Here is a 17771-nt window from a genome sequence, read left to right on the forward strand (position 1 = left end):
TCAAGAGTTTGAATCATGAAATTATGCCATCCAAACATCAGAAAATTTGGAAACGAAACCAAAGAGAGGGCGAGCACGTTAGACTTGAGCTTCTCAAGTTTTACGAGAAATATTCAGTAAATCTTATGCACTTGTTATTTTTAGAAAGGCTAAATATTACAGGTTAGTCAATTTTGGCATACATAAACCTATTTGTTACTGATAAATGATTGCACTCAAAGCTTAGTTCAAAGCTTGTTTAGTGAAGTTAAAAACACTTAGCAGAGAATTTTCAATTGTCAAAGTCAACCTCTTGCATCATCTGCTCAAACATTTGTCCTTGTTTAGTTTTTTGTGTCAACTTTGTGACATGTGACATCACGATTACATGCTGGCGTAAGATTACATGCGCATAGTCAGCATGTAGGAGGATCTTGCATAGTGTGTTCTTAATTTTAAAAAATAATGTATATTTCTCAGTATCCATGATCATGCATGGAGGTTAATGTAATTCTGAAGTGCAAGTGGCAACAAAGACAAGGGTTCAAGATAAGGTATGCCGAAGAAGTTTATGTGGCACGCCCTTAATTATCGCGAAGGAAGCAACAACAATTGTCTGCTGATCCACGAGGGTGAGGTCCCAATTTCACATGATTGCCAATTCAGATGGTTCTTCAAATCTAATTTTTGCTTGATCCGGCGAATACCATCGTATAAGGAGGCAATCTAGCGGAGCATGTTACCGAAGTCTACTGCCTGACAACAACTATGCTAGCACAATTGAGAGAATGGCCCTCGCCACCGTGCGCTATGATCAATCGAGTGCCGTGACACCAGCCGAGCATAGAAAATACAATAGGACTGAATCTCTGATTTTTTTGTAAATTTTCCTAGCAGTTGTCCTTTGGTTTGCCATGCTCGGTTCATAGACAGATCATATGCTATTTCTTCTGAACTTCTCAGTATAAGTTCACATGCATCATATTTACATCCATACATCAAGAAAAAATTAGAGAAGCCGTAGCAACGCACGGGCATTCAACTAGTGTCAAGTAAGATTCAAGAAAACTCAACAATTATAATCAGCAAAACCGTTTTTTAACATACATATCGTATCTTCTTTCCCTTTGCTCGGTGCCTCACAGCTGAGTTGACTTTTGGATACTGATTCCTTAACCGTGAGAAATATTATCCTTTGTGACGGTATGAATTGAGTTAATCACAGTGATTATCATCGCCAGGCCTAAGTTCATATCGTATATGCACATGCATGGAGTTCTCAAAATTACATTTAAGAAACAGCTAACAAAGTCAAGACGATACAGATCTAAGTGTTGTGCTATTAGAACAATGTGAGATTGCTCATACCAAGGCAAAAACTGTATGGCAATGAGGTTGTGCAATTCAACTTCAATCTTTAACCCCATCTGACGGAAGCCCCTTGAACATATCATATATTTTTAAATACCTAGATAAGCCTAGCTTACATTCTGCACCAAGAAATTGTCAACATGTGTACATTAAGTATACAATGAATCATCTACTGCAGCCAATCGAGCTGCAATTACTAAACCGCCGGACGAAAGTGAACTGTCATCTGATGGTATAAACTGCTTTAGACTTGTGTCATCTAATGATCTGCGTCAGGTGAACGAACCTGGAGATCGCAAGATTCAGATTTATGTCCCGTCTCCGACATCATAGAACAGCTCGGAGTTCCTTTAAACGGTGCACCAACAGGTTCATCTCATCGAGGGAGCCAGGTGGCAGCGAGCAAGATTAGCGAGGACGTTGACAACACCCGCCAGGGTGCAGCGTCCACAAAAGATCTTGGTGTCGGAGTTCCATACAAGCCATGATGGAGATGCAGTTTGCTGCCATGGAGACGCAGTTTGCTGCCGCCGCCGGCTGCCCCGCCATGGTCAGAATCGGCAGTATGGCCTTTAAATGCTGCACTGAACTCTAACACGACGGTCTCCTAGCGACATGGTTCATCTCGAAGAGGAAGCCCGGTGGCAGCGAGAATGTTGACGAAGCCAAACTTTTCACAGCTAGGGTCGTTGCACATCACTGGGACGCAGCGTCCACAGGAGACATTAGTTTTTTCTTCCTCCGCGGCGAACTGCTGACAGCGTCGCCGCGCGCCGCGAACACCGCCGGCACCAGGAAAACTGGAGAAGGACCATGATGAGCTGCGTCATGGATAGTAGCAGAGGTGGTGGTGATTTCTCTTTTGATGATCCGGCGTTATCGCCAGCTTCGAGAGCTGGAAAAGATCGATGTCCTGGGCGCGTCCACCGCCCAGGCGAAAGCTCGAGTCGAGGACGTAGTGCGAGCTCGAGGCCAAGCTGTACGGTGCGTCTTGTCATGGAGACGCAGATTGCGGCAGCCCCGTGATGGTTAGAATCAGCTGCACGGCGCACATGGCGAGAAACATATACACGTAGATTAATTGTGTGGATTTGTTTCCTAGGTATATACCCCGTACATGTTTATGTTTCTCTAGGAGAAAAAAACGCTGAGACTCACGTGACGTGTTCCAGGTGTAAATTATATATTCGTGACATCCTTGACGCAATTTCTTTTACGTACGTGCCATAAGTCTATTTTGCACACGTCTATTGTTGTACGTAACACTTCTTATCTTTTAATCTGAGACGTTAAGATTAAAATCACTGGTTTATATTTTTTAAGTATATGTGGATTAACCTCATGCCTCGAAAAACTCCCTCATTTAACACTGAACTCTAACACGACGCGACATGGTTCATCTCGAAGAGGAAGCCCGGTGCAGCGAGAATGTTGACGAAGCCAAACTTTTCACAGCTAGGGTCGTTGCACATCACTGGGACGCAACGTCCACATGAGACATTAGTTTTTTCTTCCTCCGCGGCGAACTGCCGACAGCGCCGCCGCGCGCCCCGAACACCGCCGGCACCAGGAGAACTGGAGAAGGACCATGATGAGCTGCGTCATGGATAGTAGCAGAGGCGGTGGTGATTTCTCTTTTGATGATCCCGGCGTTATCGCCAGCTTCGAGAGCTGGAAAAGATCGATGTCCTGGGCGCGTCCGCCGCCCAGGCGAAAGCTCGAGTCGAGGACGTAGTGCGAGCTCGAGGCCAAGCCGTACGGTGCGTCTTGTCATGGAGACGCAGATTGCGGCAGCCCCGTGATAGTTAGAATCAGCTGCACGGCGCACATGGCGAGAAACATATACACGTAGATTGATTGTGTGGATTTGTTTCCTAGGTATATACCCCGTACATGTTTATGTTTCTCTAGGAGAAAAAAAAGGCTGAGACTCACGTGACGTGTTCCAGGTGTAAATTATATATTCGTGACATCCTTGACACAATTTCTTTTACATACGTGCCATAAGTCTATTTTGCACACGTCTATTGTTGTACGTAACACTTCTTATCTTTTAATCTGAGACGTTAAGATTACAATCTCTGGTTTATATTTTTTAAGTATATGTGGATTAACCTCATGCCTCGAAAAACTCCCTCATTTAACTTTTAGTATATAATAGATAGATTCTTGTATTAGTCCTAAATATCTTTTTTCTGCTTTTAGTAATGTGGCGGAGGAGGCTGAAGAGTATGCACAGATTCCTCCTCTTGTTAGCCAGAAACTTGCACATGCGGAGTCATGTCATTTTGTGTATGGACCAAATTCGCCGAGTGTTGGAGTCACGGCGCTGAAGCCGACGTCGATCATGCCGGGGCTGCATGGTGCACGCGTCCCGGGGCATGCAACTACGGGCGGGGCGGCTTCCGGCACGCTGTCGCCTGGACATTTGTCGCGCGCGCCGTTGCCTGGCTCAGGGACGACGCCGGTTAAGGGCCCAGGAGCGCCTGTGTGCGGAGGCACAGCTGCAACTCGGTCCGCCATGCATGGAATTGACAAGCCTATACACACGCCTGTGGCTAAACGATCGGCTACGATGATTAAGTCGTCAGTGCAAGCTAAGGTAAAAAATTCTCTGTATGTACAGCAGCCGTTTACGAATTTGTGTGAATCCAATTTTGAGCAAACAAATAATACTTTACAGGGTGACTATGCTGCTGTACCGACTATGGTTGGTATGATTAAAGAGGTGCCGAAGACCAAGCTGTATACTAAAGAGCAAATTGTTGCTTTTGGAGGGATCCAGGAGGAGGCGAGCTGGGATGTGCGGTCGAGTGGAAGACTGCGCACTCAGCCCAATGCCGATATAACGCAAATGGAGAGGGCGATGATGATTGCAAAAAATCGTGCGGAGATGCCAGTGATAGGTATGTCTACCTCAAAATTAAACACTTGTAGCTCTTTTTTGCTTTTTTTTTTTGATCTTTTGATTTTATGACTCAACTCCTTGATAACACGGCCAACAGCAAAACCAAAACCCTAATGAGCAGCCTTTCGAGCGGTAAAACTAGTCTCTTCTGGGGAAGTTCCTAGTCACTTATATCGAAAGGTTGTGTCTATGGTTGGGACAAGCACACTGTACGCTATGTGGACTCGGAGGAACAAAGACTGAAACTAGATGATTGCGGAAACACAAACCCTAGCAATACTAGATGGAAGAAAAAGATACACAAAAACAACTACGAAAAGCAACTAAAACTCGAAATTAGTGCAATCTATGGCTATGGCAAACCCTAACCCTAACTTTTTATGGTTTTTACTGGATAGGAAACACTCACAACTCAACTATGGGGTGGATTGTGGATGGTTACCGAGGAAACACTGAAATCTGATACCAAGATGATAAGGGGTGTCCCGATCTTCTCAGTAAGCACGGTGGTGATGATGATCACGCGATGAACACAACGGAGATAACACGATGATGAAGTGGATGATAACTTGTATGACGCAACGAAGTCTCTCGATTGGTCCCTGTCGCCAATGCAACAACTCTCAACCCTGCAAGATATTCGCAACTCCACACACTTGCGCACGTAGCCGCCGACCACGAAGTGGTAAGTTGCAACCGTCTAATTCCCAATAGAACAACAGATCACACAACACTTTCAGGGGTAAACACCAAATCAATGCAATATGGTGTAGAGATTCAATAGAGTTGCAAAGCGATCAACTATGAACTAGGGTTTATCTTAAAGGTGTTCTAAACCTAATTTGGGGGCTCCTGGGCACTTAGGGTTCAGGATGACCAGGGTTCGAGAAAATACATAGAAAATCGACCCAGATCGGGATCTGGTCGAGACAGACTCAGAGCCGGCGCAGGGGTCGGTCGACCAGGCCTGGGACCGGCCGGTCCGGTTTGGACCGGGCCTGGGACCGGGCCATGACAGGGGCGCCGAGGTGACATACAGTACACCCCCGGTTGGCACCAGTGCAGGATCCAGTCAGAACCGGGCTCACCCGGCGTAGGGGGCGGTTGGACCGGGCCGGCCGGCGTGGCGGCCGGTCGGACCGGGCCTGGCACCGGCTGGACAACTTCTTCTTCCTCCCTCGCGCATACCTCCCGCTCCTCCCTCGCCCGTCCATGGGATGTCTTCATGTCCAGCTTCACGTCCAGCTGCTCCTCTTCTCCTCGTGTGATGCTTGCTCCCTCTTCATACCTGATCATGCATAAGAGCATCTCCAACAGACGCGCTAAAAGGCCCGCGCGGTAAAAAAACCGCCGGTTTGCCGCGCGCGGGCGCTGCCGCGCTGCTCCAGCAGAGGCGGGAAAAAGGCGCCGGTGTCGGACACGACACTGAGCAGCTCCGACTTCGACTGGGAGTCCGACGACCAGTCCGACGACCAGTAGTTTTATTTAGTATTTTCGTTTAAATGTCGCATTGTATCGTCGCACTTTAAATATATTCGTATTTTCGATCAAATTTCATAGTTTGTTTGATGAATTTTCAAAAAAAAAACGGTCGGATTAGCAGTTTGTGACGCGCGCGCGCTGCAAAATAGCACCTCTGGCGGAGGTGCGTTTTTCGCACACCAACGCGCGCTGCAAAATACAGCCTCCGCCGGGGGCAAATTTGTTATGCCGCGCGCGAGCGGTATACAGCGCGCCCAATCGCCGGTATAGCGCGCGAGATTTTACAGCGCCTGTTGGAGATGCTCTAAGTAATATGACTTAGGCATTATAAAGTTCTCATCGATCAAAGTATAATTTAGGAACAAGTTGTTGTTTGAGTAGGTTCGCACGAGCCTTTGTTATGGGTCTAATCCTAACTTTATTGGACTTGAGCTTTACAGCAGCATCATCTTCATCTTGCAATAACGGTGGTAGTAGTGTAGTAGGGATGTCCTCATCAGGTCATTTGACTTGGATATCAGGGCGATGGCCCTAGGCGTGGTGGTGGCATCAGAGTGACGTGTCATGTCACACACAAGACACATGCTTCTTGTGTTATGTTGGCTTCATTGCGGCTATTGGAGGGTCATATTAGACTACGAATGCACTTATTTCTTTTAAAGTGGTCTCATTGCTTTGGATTTATGTGAAAATGCCCGATACATATGAAAGCACATCTACATGTTGCATTTTTTTTTGGGGGGGGGGGGAATTCCATATCACGGCTAGTGTGATTATTTCTTTCCAAGTTTAATAAAATTCTTTTCTAGTGATTTCGGGTTCACCATCTTGATACAACATCAAAGAGCTTTTCAATTATGTTTAGGCTAGGGCTAGAGTTTTGTGAATTTCAGTCGAACACGTGCGGATGAGTTCTCCGGTCACTGGGCCCATGGCGTTGGGACCCACATAACGCCGTGTCCTCTGGGGCAACGCGTCCGCCACGCGGCACCAGCGAGCCGGACTTCTTGACGTTTTTTTTTTTTTTTTCTCTCTCGAGGAATCTGCCCTCCCTTTCTTCCTCTCGTTATTATTCCTTTCTTCTTCCCCTCTTCGTCTTCCTCTTCCTCCTCCACCGGCGGGGGAGAGATCCTTCCTTCCTCTGCCGAGCGCAGGCACGCAGGCGAAGATGCTGGACATCCAGAAGCGCCGCGTCCAGCTGCTGCTCTTCGTCACCGGCGTCCTCGCCCTCAGCATGACCGGTATGCTTCCCGGCCGCACAATCTCCAGTTTGTAGCCCCCTTTCTGTTTCTTTACACTTTTCCTGGCCAAATCACGGAGGCGGAGCCCGCGGGCTAGATATTTCGTAGAATGGCAGATCCCCGCGCGTTTTCATGGGTAATTTTCGGCACCTTTCAACCCGCGATTCGGTGATTCTTTCTCGGGGGGGGGGGGGGGGTGGGGGCGGTTGTTGCGCAGCGAAAAATGGATGCACGTTCAGTGGCGATCTTGGGTGTCAAAAGACGGTTGGTAATGTCCACGAAGAGCAAAGGGGACGGCTCTTGTTGCTGAAATTTCAGCTGCTTTGGGTTAATTGTCCGTTCCCTTCCCAGGTTTGGGTTGAAGTTATCGGTCGAATTTCGAAGTGGACACGAGGAATGAGGCATATATATATCGTGCGAATTCGGTGCTAACTTGTTAAGGATTATTTCAATGCTTTGCTGTACAGATTAGCATCTGACATAGGGCTGAGCTGAAACACAAGTGAACATTGTGTACCATGGTATCTCGTACTGATAGGTTCATGAACACACGTTAATATCCAACCCAGTAATACAAATAGGCTGACTCAGTCTTCAAGGTAGAGTACCATGCCACCTTTATGATGAAAAACTTGGAATAGCAATGTTTTGCTGGTTGTATAAAAAGGACGTACCCAGTGCTGAGAGCTCCTGCAATGTTTTGCTGGTTGTACCATTATAAAAAAAGGGGGGGCAGCCTGGTGTATGAAGCTCGCATCTTGCACGGGGTCCGGGGAAGGGTCGGACCACATTGGGTCATTGAACACAGCATTTCCTTGCAATATTTGCAAGAGGTATATCACTATGTTTCAAGTAAATCAGGGATGAGTTGTGAGTTAGTAGCTTGTAAACTCTGTCCGATACCAGTGAGTGTGGAGTGCACAATCTACCAATATGGTTTGCCTTACTCATTTCCCCCCGTACTAGCGTAAGGGAGCTTGGCAAATGATGCGTGTAATTCATTATGTAAGTTTGTCGGGCATGGACAGATTCACCAGATTCCTTGCGCTAAAGAAAATGCTGTGCAAAGCAATGCTTTGGACCTGTCGGGGCAATGTCGTGCTGGTGAAGGAGCTAAGAAGTACTGATACCATTTTACTTTCATTCAATAACTGTAATGTGGGTTCCATCCTGTGGGAGTGTAATCAAGTAGCACATTTAATGGCAGCAAAGGACCATTGAGTGTGGACATCCAATTTTTTGCTGATATATATTGTTTGGCGACTGTAGGTTCGGCTATGTGTCCATGATAATGAAATCTACGTGTTCTACTAAAAAAACGCATATTAAGTCTCCAATTAACGGATCCATGCGTCTCAAATTATTTTTGAAAGATAATTCTTTCTGTGTTGCTAAGTTGACATGTTGGCAAGCCATGATCCCATGAAAAGTAGCTATACTTTAGTAACTATTGCATTGATATTTCTCTTGGCATCCAAAGTTCCCTTTCTTTTGGAGAAGTAGACCTTATGTCTCTAGAAATAACCTTAATTCAAATTTTTAATTTGCAGCTGAGAAGTGCAGGGAACTTGTCGGAAAGGAGGCTGCATCAAAGAGTGGGCAGTTCACATTCCTGAACTGTTTCGATATGGGCTCAGGCAGCTTTGCATGCGCAGGCAAGGAGGGGGTCAAGCTGTATGTCAACAACCTCCGAAGTGCACACATGGAAAAGGTGCGGCAACGAGCCATTGAGAAAGCGTTAGCTGATGCCGTGATGGAAGGCCTGAGCCCTGCCGAGGCAGCCAAGCAAGCTCAGAAGGTCGGTGCAAAGGCGACGAAAGTGGCCGCTCGTCAAGCCAAGAGGATATTGGGGCCAATAATCTCCTCTGGCTGGGACTTCTTTGAAGCAATGTACTTTGGCGGAAGCATGACCGAGGGTTTTCTCCGGGGCACCGGCACCTTATTTGGAACCTATGTGGGTGGCTTCCATGGCGAGGAGAGGTTGGGAAAGCTTGGCTATCTTGCTGGAAGCCAGCTAGGCAGCTGGGTCGGGGGAAGAATTGGGCTGATGGTCTACGACGTCATCAACGGGTTGAACTACATGCTCCAGTTTGTCCGCCCAGAGCAGTACCAGTCATCAGCTTATGCTTCGGCAGAGGCTTTGGAGTTCGCAGATAACTATAGGAGTGCCGAAGGAGAGGAGCCGACGTACGGTGAAATGGCAGAAGAGGAGCGGACGTACGGTGAAACGGCAGAAGAGGAGCCAACATACGATGAAACGGCAGAACAGGAGCCGACGTACGGTGAAGCAGCAGAAGAGGAGCAGCGACAGGAGGAGTCGCAAGGTTTCAGCTTTTTCTGAGACTACAAGTCGTCGATATCAGACAGAACTTACAAAAGTTAGGGTGGAATTTGCAGCAATGAATACTTAGCTTGTTCAGTTATATGACATGTCCTGCTCCGTTTTCTTTCCATGGTTCAAAGATGATACAGTTAGACACGATTCTTCTTCTCTGTAATCTTATTTGGTCACTTGTATATAAACTTTCCCTTGTAAAATTTGTGGTACTGTCCTGCTGAATTGTTTGAACGGCAGCGACACTGAACATGAACAGAGAACACGTCGGACAGTATACATTGTATCTTGAGACAGGTATCTGGAAGCAGGTCTATAGAGTTCGTTTGCCGTTTATACCTTGGGCAGTTTGTTTCAGTTTTGGCAGGGTTGGGCAGATGCCACTTCTTTTTGAAAGCATTTCAATTACCTGGAGAATCAACAGAATTGTGAGCTCCCACCGTCTTTTCGCGTGTTGGGCCCTCCGTATGCAGTTTACACTTACGTCATGTAAGAACTGGCGTTTTTGTGACCTGAAATGGCTGAGGCCTAGTGCATTCATGTACATGAAGTCCATTGACCTTCGTTTAATTTAGTTTCGCAAAAGAAAAGTACTTTCACCTTGTATAGTATCATACTGCCACTTCATTTATTTTATGTTTTATATACCATCAATACAAATTTGTGGATATGATCTCTTAGTAATAAGCTTTTCTAGTAGTTTGATGCGTCATGATACTAGAATTCTCTTTATCGTCCTTAAACTGCGATGCATACTTAGATGACACTACGTTATACTTCTTGCAATGTGAGAGGCATGAAAAGAGACGCACCTCTGCTAAACTGGGCGTCAGTGACCAATCATTTGCTGTCAGCAGTCGCTGTCGCTGCTCAGCTAATGCTACAATGCAATATAGGCCGTTAAAAAGGATTGAGCTTTGGTGACTTTGTCAGTCCACAAAGTCACTGACTTTGTGTCACTTACAAGTGGGCCAATGTGGGACACTTCATTATATGTGCCCCACATTATCCCACTTGTAAGTGACACAAAGTCCGTGACTTTGTGGACTGACAAAGTCACTGAAGCTCAATCCTGTTAAAAAGAGTCTCACGCTAGCTGACAAATACTGTAGATGGAAAATGGGAGCACTTTCCTGTGTCGTCCACCATGTGTCGACAACATGACTCCATAGCGTACACTCGGATCAGATTCTTCCAATCAAGACTGGATTTTTCATCTGAGGCTCAAAGAAGCCCTGATTGATTCACATCACCGAACCAAACCCCAGATAGCAGCACACAATTTCTGCGTGTTTGGAGAAGCAAATCAAGGAACCTGAAATTATCAAAGGCATGAAAACTTCACTTGCAAAAAACAGTATAATACAGTTATACATTTGAGAAAAATAGTTTCGAAAAGGTCAGAAATATCTTACAAAGGTATCCCACCATCCCACTATTCTATGCTATCTACTCCTCCCTTCGTATACAAGAAGGGAGGGAGGCCAGAAAACCATGTCGTCCCTTTCCTTCCTCCATAGGGCCTGCCTCCGCGTCGCCCTGCTCCCGCTCGCGCCGCTGCGGGCTCCCCTTCGCCGCTCTCATCTCCCGCGGCCTCTCCTCCGGCTGCCTCCCCGGAGCGCCATGAGCTCCGCCTCGTCCAGGATGTCCCACATCGCCGCCGCCACCGCCTCCGGCGCGGCGGGGGAGTCCAATGACCCGGCGGCGGCATCCGGCTTGGCCCAAGAAGACGACGGTCGGTGCTGCTTCCTTTTATGCGAGAGATCGTTGGTTTTTTGTTACTTCTTGTAGTGGGGGATGGGGGAAGCTGTGTGGGTTTAGTGGATTGGAGTGGCTTGGCTGGGGAGAGATTGGAACTTTGGCCCTGGATCGGCTCCTGGAAAAGATAGTAGTTTTCATAAGTTACGATCTGGATTGCACTTGATAGGATTGTTGTGTATAATTTAGATTAATCTGGTTTGTTCTGGTAAAGATCGGATCACTTGCCCTCTCGAGTTCACTTCGGTTATTATGATTTGGTTTGCTCGCCAATAGCGCAATACCACTATCCAGAGCTTGGCGAATTAGTCTGACTTTTTGCTGCGAAAATCTTGTCACTGAGCAGTATTTATGTTGTGTGTAGCTCAATAAGAGATTTGTAGGGAGCATGCAGCTTAATAAGAGTCTGTTGACTTTCAGTTGCTTACCTTTGCAAGTTAAGAGACTTGTTCAATTGACATTCAATGGCGCTCGTTACTAGGGAATTGTCTTTGTGTAGCACCTTCAGTTGCAATGCATGATTTATCTAGGAAAGAGCATAGTTGTTCCATGTGAATTATTTGTTCTTTGTGGTTTTCGGCTCGTAGTTGTTCCTTTGCAAATATTTTCCTTGAACGGAACTGTATTTTTGTTTCCGCCAATCATACAAGTTTTCTTTTCGTGCGCACGGTGAAATCTGCAAAGTGCTGCTTGAGCAGACTTTGTCCTGCATTTAACTCTGCATGAAAAGATAATATAGACAGTGGTAGAGTGAACAGTGATTTTTTGTTTGCATATCATCCAGATCTTTCGGCGGCACTGGGCTACCGCCTCCCCCCAAAAGAAATACAGGACATAGTTGATGCACCACCACTTCCTGTGTTGTCATTCTCACCAAGCAAAGACAAGATTCTTTTTCTCAAACGTCGAGCGCTGCCACCACTATCTGATCTTGCAAAGCCTGAGGACAAGCTTGCTGGTGTAAGGATCGATGGCCATTCCAATACTAGAAGTCGAATGTAAGTAATGTCAATGGTTTCTCAGAATTTCAGTCTTTGAATTATTTCATTTCATTTTTACTAGTTCATTGTTACGCTTTACAGCATGTCATAGATGGAAATCTGATTTACCTAATTTGTAGGTCTTCCTACACCGGAATAGGTATCCATAAGCTAATGGATGATGGAACATTGGGCCCAGAGAAATTGGTCTATGGATACCCTGAAGGAGCAAAGATTAATTTTGTTACCTGGTAAATTTCCAGATATTTGTATCAAGTAACTTCCATCGTTTCTTTTGGTACTTTTTGTAATGGCTCGTGACACCCAACCATGTGAACCAGGTCACATGACGGACGTACTCTATCATTCAGTGTTCGAGTTGAGGAGGTAATTGGTTGGATTGACTCTGATACAAAGGTAGTTGTTGTGTTATCCATGATTCACTATAACAGACTTCTTTGCAAGCAGGAGGACAACAAAATCAGCAAGCTAAGGGTATGGGTTGCAGACGTGGAATCTGGAGAAGCAAAGCCACTTTTTAAATCTCCTGATATTTACTTGAATGCTATTTTTGACAGGTGAATGTTTCTAATATTTCTATGCCTGCTATTTTGATTGTTTCTTCTTCCAAATGATTGTTTCTACTATTTTGCAGCTTTGTATGGGTTGATAACTCTACTTTGTTAGTCTGCACCATCCCTGTATCACGTGGTGCCCCACCAAAGAAGCCATTAGTTCCAGCTGGTCCAAAAATTCAGTCTAATGAGACAAAGACTGTGGTCCAAGTGAGAACTTTCCAGGATCTTCTAAAAGATGCATACGATGCTGATCTATTTGATTACTATGCAACCTCACAGCTCATGTTGGCCTCTTTGGATGGAACTGTGAAGCCGATGGGGCCTCCTGCTGTATATACATCCATTGATCCATCACCGGATGACAAATATTTGATGCTTTCTTCTATCCACCGTCCATATTCATATATCGTACCCTGTGGAAGGTTTCCAAAGAAAGTTGAATTATGGACTGCAGATGGTAAATTTATTAGGGAGCTTTGTGATTTGCCCCTTGCAGAGGACATACCAATTGCGACGAGCAGTGTGCGCAAGGGAAAACGTTCAATCTATTGGAGGCCAGACAAACCTTCAACTTTGTATTGGTACGCAAAACATCACCTGATGACCGATGCATTATTTTTTGGTTTAAGCCTTAAAAAGTAGCATCTGCCTGGATAACTGGTACTAGCTCTGTCCATAAAAAGATGTTGCAAGTTTGTCTAAATTTAGATGTATCTAGACACTCTTTAGTGTATAGATATAGGTACATCCGAATTTAGACAAATCTCCGACATCCTTTTATGGAAGGAGGGAGTACATGAAAGCATTCTAGCTATTAGATCTTTCTATGTACAAACTTTGCTCTATAGTGCCAAATATACCTTTTGGTTTACTATTATTTTCATATGATACAGTAATTTGAGTTGAGAATGTCTTTTATGTGTTGAGAATATCTTTGTTAATATATGTATGATATGCTGGTCTTTTATGTGTTATTTCTTTTTCTAGCTTGGTTTAGTTTATCCTTCTTTTACATAGGGTGGAGACACAGGATGGTGGAGATGCAAAGGTAGAGGTTTCACCACGTGACATAGTTTACATGGAAAATGCTGAGCCCGTAAATGGTGAACAACCAGAAATTCTACATAAACTTGACCTTCGATATGGGTATGTCCTTTGAACTTCCATTAGCCTACTCCAGTAGGATCAGAAATCTTTGCTTTACCACACCTTGATTTCATGGTTAAGCTTTGTTCTTTGACATAGGTGCAATACTGCTAGCAGGAGACTTGTTATGAATAAAGAGTACTCATATAAAATTATCCATCAAATAAATATGAAGTCCTAATCCAAGTCACTTGTCCTTTTTTGTACAACTCCCTATCCTTTTGCAACTTGTGTACCAAGTAATTAACTGTTCTTGTCCTGTTTTTGTTCTGTTGGTGCAGAGGAACCTCTTGGTGTGATGAATCTCTTGCTTTGGTGTATGAATCATGGTACAAAACTCGGAAAACAAGAACATGGGTGGTCGCTCCTGATAAAAAAGATGTCAGTCCACGAATTTTATTTGACAGATCTTCCGAAGATGTGTACTCTGATCCGGGCTCACCAATGCTGCGAAGAACTACCATGGGAACCTATGTTATTGCGAAGGTCAATAAGCAAGATGAAAGCACTTATCTCTTGCTGAATGGAATGGGTGCCACACCAGAAGGAAATGTCCCATTCCTTGACTTGTTTGATATGTATGTCCATATCCATGAATCATTTCACTTATTTTCTGTCATAATATAGTTGTAGAATGTATTCCAGATGCCAGCTGATGCCTTTATTTTCGCAGAAATACTGGAAGTAAAGAGCGAATATGGGAAAGTGACAAGGAAAAGTACTTTGAAACTGTTGTTGCACTGATGTCAGATAAAACTGATGGGGATCTTCCCCTTGATCAGTTAAAGATACTTACATCGAAGGAATCAAAAACAGAAAATACACAATATTATCTGCAAATTTGGCCAGAAAAGAAGAAAGTTCAGATTACAAATTTCCCCCACCCATACCCCCAGCTTGCTTCATTGTATAAAGAGATGATACGGTACCAGCGGAAGGACGGGGTTCAACTTACAGCGAACCTGTATCTACCTCCAGGTTATGATCAATCAAAAGATGGACCTTTGCCATGTTTAGTTTGGTCATACCCTGGTGAGTTTAAAAGCAAAGATGCTGCCGGACAAGTACGCGGTTCCCCTAATGAGTTTTCAGGGATTGGTGCTACATCCCCTCTGCTTTGGCTGGCTAGAGGGTATGATTTATCTTTCTGATCTTCCAGAGTACACATGCCATTTATTCCTTATTGCAGTTTCTCATGATAAAAACCTCATCTGCTCCCTTAACCTCCAAATTTAGCTGAAGTTAAAATTTGGACGCATGCCTTTCAAATATATTCCTTTGTGGTACACAGTTACACACTCTCACTCGACACTTCTGTTTGCAGGTTTGCTATTCTTTCAGGTCCGACAATCCCGATTGTTGGTGAAGGTGATGTAGAGGCCAACGATAGGTGTGTTTGCTATTTTTGCCCTATTCCATTCCCTTCTATGTTGACCGATTTTTTGGTGTTCACTGTACTTGTACGTGAAACTTATTTCTCTTGTTAACGCAAATTGTTTTGTAGTTATGTGGAACAACTAGTAACTAGTGCAGAGGCTGCCGTTGAGGAAGTTGTCAGGAGAGGGGTGAGCCTTTTGTAATTCTTTTTTGTTAGCCTTTTCGGGTAATGCCTTTGGAGGGTTGCACATGATCTCTTCTATCACTGTTTTTAGGTGGTTCATCCTGATAAAATTGCTGTTGGTGGCCATTCCTATGGTGCATTCATGACAGCCAATCTCTTAGCTCATGCTCCTCATCTTTTCTGCTGTGGAATTGCTCGTTCTGGAGCTTACAACAGAACTTTAACTCCATTTGGATTTCAGGTATAAGCAAATGCTGAATGATTTACCACCTGTCTGGTGCAATGTCAGATGTTCAGTCTTAACTACCTGCTTTTTTCTGCAGAATGAGGATAGAACACTCTGGGAGGCGACTAGCACCTACGTGGAGATGAGCCCTTTCATGTCAGCAAACAAAATTAAGAGACCAATATTACTTATTCATGGAGAGCAAGACAACAATTCTGGAACGCTGACAATGCAGGTAAAGTCCTATGGACCAAGACATCAGTTGCTTTGCACAAGAGTCAGCACTGGTCACCTTTGAACTACTACAGCCATCTCTAATGTCTGAATATGTTCTAATCGCAAATTCATAGGCATGTATAATTTACCTTGCAACTATATTTGCTTCCATGTGGAGGCTGTACAGTCGATAGTTGGAATAACGAGGTTGACACTGTACCGAGACCTAGGAAATTTGATTTGTCATTCCAGGTCTTGCGTTATTATAAATGTGTACCTACCTTGCACGTCTTACATAGTAAAGTAATGCTTTGGTTTGCGCTGTTTGATAGGCTGTATGGCTAGTTCATTATTTCCTGCTGCCATGCATTGTCTTTTGAGAAAAAGTAGTTTCTACATTGTTATGGATTGATATTTTGACCTAGTTTCCATGGGATTTTTTAATTTCCTGGTCAGTGGCTCATTACTTGATCAGATTTAGATGATAGTCTTGTGTAACCTAACCTTTTCCCCCTTTATATTTCAAATACAGTCGGACCGATTCTTCAATGCCTTGAAGGGTCATGGTGTACAGTCTCGTTTGGTAATACTTCCTTTCGAAAGCCATGGTTACTCTGCCAGGGAGAGCATTATGCACTGTCTTTGGGAGTCTGATAGGTGGCTGCAGAAGTACTGCATCAGTGGTACTAGCAAAGCGGATTCAGAGCCAGCTTCTGATGGTGAAAGTAAAACATTGTCAGCTAGTGGTGGTGGAGCAGCTGTTGAAGGTCTAACCTCTGACGGGTTCTCATCCACACCGCGATCGCTTCTGTGGTAACTTTCCTCTTATTGCTGCTTCTCTTATGAAGCTAAAATCCGTTTTCTTGCGTATTGTGGCTAAGTTAGTCTGTTTGCTGTTACATTTTTTTTACTGATGTTCAAGGGGGAGTTGGGGATGAACTACCAGTCCACCACCACCATCTCAGATAGGACATAATTTCCATGTAGAGCAATGCACCAACAAACCACCGATTGTCTAAGTCTTAACCAATGTAGCAGCGACTACCCATATGCTTATCTTCCGGATACCCCTGGGCAACCACTCTTGGCACAGCAGCAGTAGACGTCGGCATCTCATCACTGCTGCTGTGGTGGCAACTGGGAAACTGGTACAATGAGGAGGGAAATGGGGAGCCATGTACAGTAATTTATAGAAGCAATGATAAGGTTTTATTAGAAGCTAATCCTTGCACCAGGAATCTGTTCATCTTGTAGGATTTTTTTTATGGAGGGGGAGGTAGCAGAATGATTGATAGGAGAGTGATACAGCACTCACCGTGTAATCAGTTTCCAAAGCACATTGAAACAAATGAATTTTAGCAACTTCTGCATCGTGTTGCTTGTACTCCTAGAATAGCCGTCTCCCTCGGTTAAGTGTGCATCCATCCATGTTAATATTTATGTTTCTTTGCTATTTACTTGAGTTGAGAACATGACAAATTGCCTTCATCTCATGCAGATCAACTGCTGTTAAGAGAGAAAAGTTCAAGAAATAATGTACGGGAAATAAAATCATCAATGGACAGCATGCAGATGCGCAAAAGGAAAATAAGACGTGCTGCTGAACTTGTATGAGCCGGTCCTTCCAGGCAAGTCTGGACTGTCATTGTATTTTGACAGAAGCTGATTATTTGACAGATTTGTGGGGCTAAGGAAAGAGTTTTAACATTGGTGGATATTTTGGCTTGGCTGGATTCACTCAACTGTAATTCTGTTGCTGGGAGGCCAAAGATACTGTAATTCTTCCCATGATTGATGACTATGTACAGGTGTAGACTAGTGCATACCATTACCAGAGCAGTAATCTTTTGGTCCGTCCTGGGAGGCAATCGATCATATGTGAATTATATTGTTTCTCGGTGCCCAAACTGAGAGGCGTGTATGCGCAGCAGTGGGTTAGTTCATAGGATATATTTCCTGAATGGAAAATAAACACTACTCCATCCATTCT

General features: G+C 44.6%; 2 protein-coding genes across 3 annotated transcripts; both read left to right on the forward strand.

Annotated features, from left to right (window-relative positions):
• The first annotated feature begins 6787 nt into the window (after window positions 1–6787).
• Window positions 6788–9652, forward strand: LOC124702215. The gene is made up of 2 exons (XM_047234337.1): window positions 6788–6981; window positions 8532–9652. The coding sequence occupies exons 1-2, from the start codon at window positions 6909–6911 to the stop codon at window positions 9320–9322; spliced, it is 864 nt and encodes a 287-aa protein (XP_047090293.1). The 5' UTR covers window positions 6788–6908; the 3' UTR covers window positions 9323–9652.
• A 1143-nt stretch (window positions 9653–10795) lies between these two features.
• LOC124702217 (probable glutamyl endopeptidase, chloroplastic) lies at window positions 10796–17667 on the forward strand. 2 transcript variants are annotated; one of them, XM_047234339.1, is made up of 15 exons: window positions 10796–11051; window positions 11859–12072; window positions 12195–12305; window positions 12396–12441; window positions 12523–12632; window positions 12710–13213; window positions 13650–13778; window positions 14060–14356; window positions 14452–14910; window positions 15103–15168; window positions 15283–15343; window positions 15431–15580; window positions 15663–15800; window positions 16314–16594; window positions 17280–17667. In XM_047234339.1, coding segments are annotated over exons 1-15 (2808 nt in total). In that variant the 5' UTR covers window positions 10796–10810; the 3' UTR covers window positions 17281–17667. The 2 variants fall into 2 exon arrangements, with proteins under 2 accessions (XP_047090295.1, XP_047090294.1); XM_047234338.1 differs by lacking the exon at window positions 17280–17667 and having other exon boundaries at window positions 16314–16598.
• Window positions 17668–17771: the final 104 nt, after the last annotated feature.

Source organism: Lolium rigidum, chromosome 3 (genome assembly GCF_022539505.1).
Source record: "Lolium rigidum isolate FL_2022 chromosome 3, APGP_CSIRO_Lrig_0.1, whole genome shotgun sequence".
NCBI classification, from domain to species: Eukaryota; Viridiplantae; Streptophyta; class Magnoliopsida; order Poales; family Poaceae; genus Lolium; species Lolium rigidum.